Source organism: Athalia rosae, chromosome 4 (genome assembly GCF_917208135.1).
Source record: "Athalia rosae chromosome 4, iyAthRosa1.1, whole genome shotgun sequence".
Taxonomy (NCBI): domain Eukaryota; kingdom Metazoa; phylum Arthropoda; class Insecta; order Hymenoptera; family Athaliidae; genus Athalia; species Athalia rosae.
In genome coordinates, this window is record NC_064029.1 from 8,157,259 (window position 1) to 8,166,152 (window position 8,894).

Sequence of the window (8,894 nt, forward strand, 5' to 3'; positions counted from 1 at the left end):
TTTGGCACTGACGCGAACCCCGGAGATACCAAGGGAACGTTCTTTCAAAGATTAGAGTGAACATGGTTTTTTTGCACGAGAATCGTTGCTATAGTTGCGGAATTCTTCTCACAACGAGAATTGAAAAAATGATAGGAATTGTAACGAGGGTTATCCTTCGAATAGGACGCGAGAATTCTATTCAACTCCGTTTAAGGTTTAAACGATTTATCCAAGGATACCTACGTATCCCGAATCGAAGTAGGAAGCAAATATTTTTAAAAATTCGCTACTTATCGGATTGCCTTGGAAAAACGAACGTACCTTCATCTCGCAAAATGATAATAGCAGTACCAATAATGATCAATCCGTGACTATCCCCTCATACCACATCAGATACATAAATCTCTGGCTATTCGTACGATTGCCCGGCGTCTACCGCAGGGGCTCCGCGAGTCCTGCAGTCCAGGTCAATGTAACGTACGTACCGCCGACTATACAGCGAAGACTGGGAGTTGAAGTTTTGCAGCATAGTCGTCGCCGAAGTACCGTACAAACGAGAGTGGGTACGGTGAACACACCACAGCAGCAGTGCTGTACCCAAGCTCGGTCCGTTGGAGCCCGGAGCACATTATTACACAGAATACCACGTCGAGTGACAGTCACGAGAAAGTTTCCTCTCCCTTTGAGCTTGGGTGTAAAGTTACGCAACTTTCTATACCTCTTTTAAGCGCCGAGCACACGTCCAGCGTTCACGCGAGTTATTCCTTTCTATGACCGAACGCGAACGCATTGCGTGACTTTGAGCGGCAGCTACAACAACTTTTCTATTATAACATCGGCGAGGTTACAAACCAGGGTCCGATGAAACGTTATTATACCATCATCGTTCCTCGTCTATTCACCCGACCGACCATCGAATAGGTACATCGCCATCGGTTAGATAATCTTATGAAATCGGGAGCTGGTCGCTGCACTGGCCTTCAAAAAATGAATTTTTCTCTCTTGTAGTTACATCATTGAATCAGACGTGATTTCTAACCCGTTAAAACAGGCCCAAACGGTATATCTATACATATTTATGTTATTTGTACGCCAACCACATTTTTATGTGGAATACCCAAGTAATTTTAGTTTTTGCATTCGAGATCGTTACCGTTTTCCATTTTTCTTTTACTTTCTAACACGTGGCTTGCGACCTCTGGTGACCCTTAGGTCCTAACCGCTCCCATATATATATATATACATATAAATCTTTTTCCATATCTTTACGACGCGGACCGTCACATCCGCTCGTCGAACTTGAACTTGTTCTCGCCGGCGACTCCGGAGGTTTTAACTGAATTTTGATAGCCTTGTAACACGTGCAGATTCCGGAGCACATCTTCGGACTCTTCCGCGGACGGATCCATCCGCATAATCGAGGGGCTGTGTGAGTTCGGTGCTCGCATGCTTACCTGTTTCTATGTTTTTTTTTTTTTTTTTTCAAATTAACCCTATAATACTTGCATCAGTATACGAACGGGTGACGGCAACGTCCTTCTCCCAAATTTCCTGGATTCTCTCGCCCGTAACGATTCAACGTCCACATCCAAAGATCCTTTGATCCCCTCGCAGGACGTTCGCAGAACACGAAACACAGAAAATAGGTATACTCGTTCGTATGAAAAGCTCCGCCTGAAACATAGAAAGGAAAAAACCAAATAAATGAATGTTTCATGCGGCTCCCCGGTATTATGCCGCAGCTGCAGTGCCAAGTTGATGAACTGCCGTAGCTAATAGTCAGTCACCGAGCTGCACTGGTCACCGCTTTTAGTTGACCAGTAAAACTGTCGTATGTATATATCCATGTAGTTGGGCAAACATTTCCGTCTTTCCTTTTCAGAGAACGCTCGCACGGAGCGAGCTGGCTGTTGAATATTTCAAGTAGCTGTTTTTCTCTCTATGCTTTTTTCTCGTCTTTCTATCAACCGAACACGGTGGCTAGGCACCGTCGAGAGATTATCTCGGCTAGTCATCCCGGTGAACGTATATCGCCGCGGTCGATTTCGTTACCTACGAGACCTTGAAATCATCGGGTTGTCGAATCCCTTTTCCTCCTCCTGTCATCCCAGTGATATATCCTCCCCGCGCGATCGCATATACGCGTGAAAAATACTTCGATTAATTTCACCACCCGTGCACTCATCGATCTCGCGACACGTCCGAAAGTTTACTTTCCGCCCCGAAAATTGAAGCGAAGCATAATTTATCTGGGTCCTCCGGAGGCTGGATATGATTAGTGTCGAAAACAGAGAATGGCGCTATTTTCAGTTGAATGCAAATGAGGCGAGATTTGCATTTTTTCAAAACCCCTGCATATGCAGGTTATTGATATTACCGTTCCTCTTTTCCGTTCCAGGTAAGCTGGAACGTCGAGGGCGGTGAAAATGGATTTCTTTTCGGATCGCGATTGCAATAGCGAAAAAAAAAAAAAAGAAATTTCGGAACCGCGGAGCTATCGTTGCACAGCTGCTGCCGTTTCGTTGAGTGTAAATGTTTGTTGTAAAGGGTTCCCTGTGTACCGCTGCAAACGAATTTTATATCTCTCGCCTACCCGGCCGGAAATGGAGTCGAGCTAACGGATAAGTGGAATCAAACGCGGTAACTGTCATACGGTCATACCGGAATGCCCGTCCCTGTTAACCAACAATCGCGATAAAACTGCGAGCAAAAATCAAATTTATTCAGTCGGTCGAGTCAGGAACGAAGTTTTTTTTTATTCTTTACTCGACTCACCAGTGCGACGCGGCCGTCCTAAATTTCGTCAGATAATCAGCCGAGTAGCCTGAATTTGCTAATTATTCTTGTCCGCGACGACGCTAAAACTTCGTACGTGCCTCCAGGTATGTATTGTATATTATCTCTTCGAGGTTCGATCGGCTTATTGTACCCACCGTTTGGCTGTAAAGCGTCGTTGTTGTCGGGAACATTTCAGGTTTACAAACAGGTCGGTCAGCTGACCAGGTATAACGGTAATACAACGTCGTAGAACATCAAGGTCTATCCACACGGCCGATCGTTCGGTGTGCAGCCACCTTCAGGCTCGATTCTTCGACGTGTTTTAAATGCCTAATTATACGTCGTACAACAATTTCGACATTGTACACTCTTACCGTCGTATTTGAAAGAGTAGAGAAACTCGTAAAATAGTACGTACCCGTTTCTCGAGAGAGTTGGCTAACCCCTCGTACCTGCACGTCCGAGTCATTTGTAATGTCAGTTTTGGAAGAACAAATTTTTTTTTTTATCGAAACCTTCGTTGATCGAATGTCAAAAAGATGTAATCTGTTAGCTCTGCTTATTTTTTGCACTGTCGTTGAAAAAAAAACAAACATTTTATGTTTCCCCAATGGCTCTCGTCTTTGCAGGAAGTATTAGGTATGATTCGTCAGCGGTATAATGTGGAACGTACGAACGAAATAATTTTGGATCGTTATCGTGCGTTCTATAATCAGACTTGTGATGAGAACCTCGATAAGGACCCCAAATGTTGATTACTTATTCACGAAACGTTATTCAAATCCTATATGGGTACCTAATAATAATAATAGACCAACGCATGATAATCAATAATCCTCCGAAACGAATAATTTATTCTCGACTTTTTCGAACCTCGATGACTTACGGCCGTCACGAACTCTGACTTTCGATTTTTCAATGGTGTAAACTATATGATTTTTATATTCCTATACCTACCGTGAATTACTTTTTCCGGAATCCATTGCAGGTCAGTTGTATCTGGTAGTACGTTGATATCGACTTTCGGATTCTATCTGGTCACTTCAATTATTGTATTAATTTTTTTTGTTAAAAACATTACGTCATCGTCGTTGTTTACTGCTTTTCGAATTGCTTGTTACACGTACACTGGCATACGTTTATATCTACTTATGTCCAGAAATAATATCGTAGATAATTATACAAAAGCATTTTTTATGGTTGACGCGATCTTTGAATATCATTTTAACATCGATCGTTACCGGATATTAAAAACGCGTACCCTAATTTTTTGAAATCGATTTTTAATTGACTGAAAATAATCATGTCTATTAGGTATAATATACGATGTGATAGCAAAGGAAAACAAACTTTGTTATTGCTTCGTTGACGTTGACCTAACAATTAACGTTCTAATCGGTTCTGACGCTTATCTGCGAAGAGGTCTTCAATGGCCACATAGCTCGCACGTGAAAACCGACTTCTTCTTCACAACGAACCCACTCTGACTTCAACGCCCTTGCTCGTCAAACAAAATACTGACCGTGCTCGGTCGAATATCGTAACACAAGCCGAACTCAAACTTTACCATCGGATTCTTGCGCGAAAAATTCTTCTGTAAATAAATCGCACATTTCTTGTGGACAGAATGTCCGCAGAGTAGAACAATAACAAACAACGGTTCTGTTTTGATGCACATAGGCAGGCGCACAGGTGATGTTATGGATATGCATAGAATATACCGTAAGAATCTCAGGAAAGTGAACAACATAGGGAACGCATGAGCGCGAGAGAGAGCTTATGGAAGTTCCGTGAGTACGAGACAGACAGACTGCCTGCCCCTCCGTTGTCTTTGAGTCCCCACTCCGCCAAATTGTAAACAGACCATCGCTAGAGCTGTGATAGCCTGTTTGAAGAAAATCAATAAAAAAAGTCTGTGATATCAAGAATAATAAGTATTAATAATTGTAATTAGAATCATCAAAGATTTAAATACATTTACATTGACAAAAAAAAAATTATATTTTCATGAGAAAACCTTCATTTTGAATTGGGAACTTCTTTGAAAATTTTTTAATATTTAAAGGAACAAAGTCAATCATATTTATGCTAATGGTTTTTGTTTTATCAATTGTGAGAGAAAAACACTCTCAACCCGAACGCGCTTACTTAGATCACAGCTCTAGCGATGGTCTGTTTACAATTTGGCGGAGTGGGGACTCGAAGGCAACGGAGGGGCAGGCAGTCTGTCTGTCTCGCACTCACGGAACTTCCATAAGCTCTCTCTCGCGCTCATGCGTTCCCTATGTTGTTCACTTTCCTGAGATTCTTACGGTATAGGTGTATAAAACATACGATTTCGTATATTCTAACGTAGCATAAAAGAAGACAAAAATCAGCGGTTCGTTGTTTCCTTGACCTTATGTATCTCATCGAGAGCAGAGAGAAAAAAAAAACTTAGTATCAAGTCCCGAGAACGAATTCGCGACTCCGGCTTTCGCTTCTACGCAAATCGCCTTGAATTCAACTAATCAATAGAAAAACAAATACGACATTCGACAAAAACAAAATCAAAATGCTTCGGGTTACGCTCGTCGTTTTGCTGCATATAGTACTCGCAACGAGTAGTAAAATCGTAGCGTTTCGCGACGTTTTATGTACCTACATGGTCGAAAAGACTTTGGAATACATAACGCAACCTTATTAGCAACCTTCGCAAACGCGTCTAGCGTTGAATATTTATCGTCGAATTTACTCACGCTTATCGTCGCCTCGTTTGATCGATGCTCCGCACCGGTCAGCGCATCGAGTGCATCGTCGAGTTCCTCTCGCTGTCGCCGGTTGATCCCGACGTTCGCGTTGCCCGTAGTAGACGACTCTGAGGTGGAGACGACGACGGGTAGCGGTGTACAGCAGCAGGAAGAAGGTGCCGGTGCCGGGTGACGTGGGCGTAGTTCCCAACCTCTTAGCACGCGACCCGGCTGACAGCGGACAGGCTTTCGCCGAGGCAGTCTTGTCTTGGACACCGAGACGGTAGTTTCTTTCGTCGCGGTCGGAAGTAACACGCGACGTCTTGCCACGTGCCGGGTAACACTCGTTGACGTGTTTCTCTCGCAATCGATGGTACAGTGTAACGCGAGGCGTTTCTTCGATCGTTGCACGGTATTTCGTGGCTAGAACAAAGGTCGGTGGACCGTGTGAAAATAGTAGAATAATGAATACCTGTGCAGACTGTTAATCGATCGTTGAACCATTCCGGAGCGTCAATCGAGTTACCGATGCGACGACGATACAAGCTGCGCCAATTTGTTGATCAACCTTCGAAAGCCGTTTGCTAACGGCACGACGAACGTCCAGAGTTCCGAGCAGAAATACATACATATGTATAATACAGGAGAACCGGATTCGCGACGACCCTGGTGATTTACAATCTTGTGTTCCGTTCGATCATCGGTGAAGCGGATTGTTTACTCCTACGAGATCGGCTTCGCTCACAATTCAAGTAAGACTCGATCGGTTGTCACTTAAACGACTCGTCGTGCGGTCCCGATGATTTTTCGAGTGGACTGAAGAATCTTTTTTCTTTTTCTTTCCATTTTTTTTTTTTTTTTTTTTTGTCTTTTTATTTTTCTTTTCATCATTTTTTTCTGTCGACAAATGCCAAACGTGCGTTTCAGTGTAAATAATTTCATCGTACGCAATTATACCAAAAACCCTACAAGTCGGTAACTAAATTTCAATGACATCGAAACTTCCACGTTGACGAACTGGAGATATTCGGGATACCGGAGAAGGAAATCACAGAACACAAGTAAGTTACTGGCTCGATTTAATTTCCTCGCTAATTCAATGCCTGTGATGATAAAAATTTCAAATACTTCGACCACGTATATCGATTTATGTACAACGCTCTCGTTTACGTACGTGTATGCTATTTCTCGATAAATGAATTCTTTTCGCGCTCTTACGTTACGCGGTATATAATCCGGTCAGCTGTTTGTGCGTGACAGCTGATGCGTACGTTGCAATCTTACGGCATACGCGTTAGGTAATATCTAACGTTTACAAAATATCGTATTGTATTTTTTGCACCACGTAACGGAACGTGCCACCAGATTTTCTTTTACGAGTAAGTATAAGTGGAGTATGGCAATTTTTCGGCTAGGTTTTACAGCGTGTGTTTTTCGCGGTTGTATCGAGATTACGCGCGACCTCAATACACGGGATCATTTTCTGGTCACGTGACAATTTTTATTACCATTGATATCGAACAACGGCTGTACAAATTTGGGATCAGCGGGTACGTTTAACCGGGTCAAGTCGTTCGAAGCAATCATCTTCGTCGGGCTTCTCGCTCGTGTCATCAAATCCTTTGCTAAAATTACGTCAACCGCCTTTTTAGAGTCTCACAGATTTTCATTGTTGATCACGTTCTCGATAGTCTAACCGTGCGTGTTTAATTCCGGAGGGAGAATTGCTGAATCGAGCATCCTAACAAAGTTTTCGACGTGATGATCAGCTAGGGATTTTATATCGACCGCAGGGTAGCCGCCGGATAAGTTACAGATAAAAGTACAACGAAGATTCGGGGCTTTCTCGTCCACCGCGGTGCGAATGCTTGAGTATTTTTTGATCGACGGACGCGGTCATTTTCTGGAAATTTTTCACAATGTCATCCACGCGTAGCGCTCAGTTTTCCCGGGGTTTATAGGTTTCCTGTAGAAAGCATCTTTCTTTGAGCTTAGCCGGATTACAAGTTGGATATATACCGTAGTTACCAACCCGCTTTTTATATCCGCAACACAAACTTTCTCCGTCGGTTTATGGTCAGCGGTCTATAAGACTCCGATCGCCGGACTTCCTCGTCCATTTCTGCCCGCTGTAAACTACCCCAATAGAGAGAAGGCCAAGTTTCCTCCGTCCCGTGAACCGTAATTTTGCTGACATTTTTTTTTTTTCTAAAATCTTTCCGAAGAATTTTACATACAATCGCAAAATTCCCTGATTATTGACGCGTATTTTTTACACGACCAGTTAGACTCTTTGGTTATTTAGTGCTCTTTTCACCCTCGAAACTCCATTAGGGTGATTAGGCAAACTGTGGCTCACCCGGTTATGGTCGCGGGCGTATCAATGATAAGCGCATCGACGCGTGAATGTTCCGTATATTTGCTTTGAGAGATTTTTGTACGAAAAAAAACAAAAAAACAAAAAAAACAAACAAACAAACGGGAAGAAGAAAGAAACCTGAATGGACGGGGTTTGTATCAATGGAGCGGCAGCGGTATAGCCGCATTGACTGTTCGGCGAAGTTTTTTCAGCCACCAAAATCCTGTCCGAAACATGTAATACCATCAGTTGCGTGCGCATTCACGTTCTCCTGTACCACGTTACAAGGTATGGATGGTGTTTCAGCCGAGTCTGCCGGGTTGCATAGGCGGTAGAAATTAGTGGGGTATTCAACGCGGCCAAAAGTTGGGCGCGAGGCTTTATTTGGAAAAGAAGAAAAAAAAAAAAAAAAAAAAAACATTGCCTCGAACGTACGAAGCAGCGACTAGCTGACGGGGGTATCTGATGGTAAATCCCGGGAAAAGGCTTTGTGGAATTCTCGAAATGAAAAAAATCGAAACGAATCCTTTGACTGCGAACGAAAGGCGGTGCTTGCAGCGGCGTGAGCTTCATTCCGCACATTCAACGGCAGAGGAAGATGTACACGCTTCGGAAACAAAAAGAGAAAAAAAGATGTATAATTTTTTTTCATCACGCCTACTTCGTTTGTAAACTGCACGACGACTGAACGAGTGCACGAGGTACGGCGTTACCGGCCTTCGCTAACAATAAAAAAATCAACGCACGGCCGAGGTAATAATCAAAGGAAGAGCAGATTGTTATTGCCGCGCGGTGTACGTACGTACGGGCGGTGTGGGGTCAAACCACTTGCTAGGGAGTGTTATAATTCCGATTCGCGAGGTGCGACTAACCCCGACGGTTTGAAGGTCATAGGAAAATATAAACGTCCAACGATAAGTGAAGAGCTGTTTATTGTTAAATGCGTCCGCGTTGGTCTTTCCGCAACTACAAGTTCCACCGAATATATCTACCCTTATCGTGACCGTCGAGTCGAGCAGCAAGTAGTGCTCTCACACGAGTGTTTC

General features: G+C 43.4%; 1 protein-coding gene across 1 annotated transcript; it reads right to left on the reverse strand.

The window, feature by feature from the left end:
* Positions 1-272: 272 nt before the first annotated feature.
* LOC125500586 lies at positions 273-7,076 on the reverse strand. Its single transcript, XM_048653763.1, has 3 exons — positions 6,998-7,076; positions 5,499-5,912; positions 273-1,656 (listed from the first exon to the last, which is right to left on the reverse strand). Exons 1-3 carry the CDS (start codon positions 7,074-7,076, stop codon positions 1,490-1,492), a joined length of 660 nt encoding a protein of 219 aa, XP_048509720.1. The 3' UTR covers positions 273-1,489.
* Between the last annotated feature and the right edge of the window lie 1,818 nt (positions 7,077-8,894).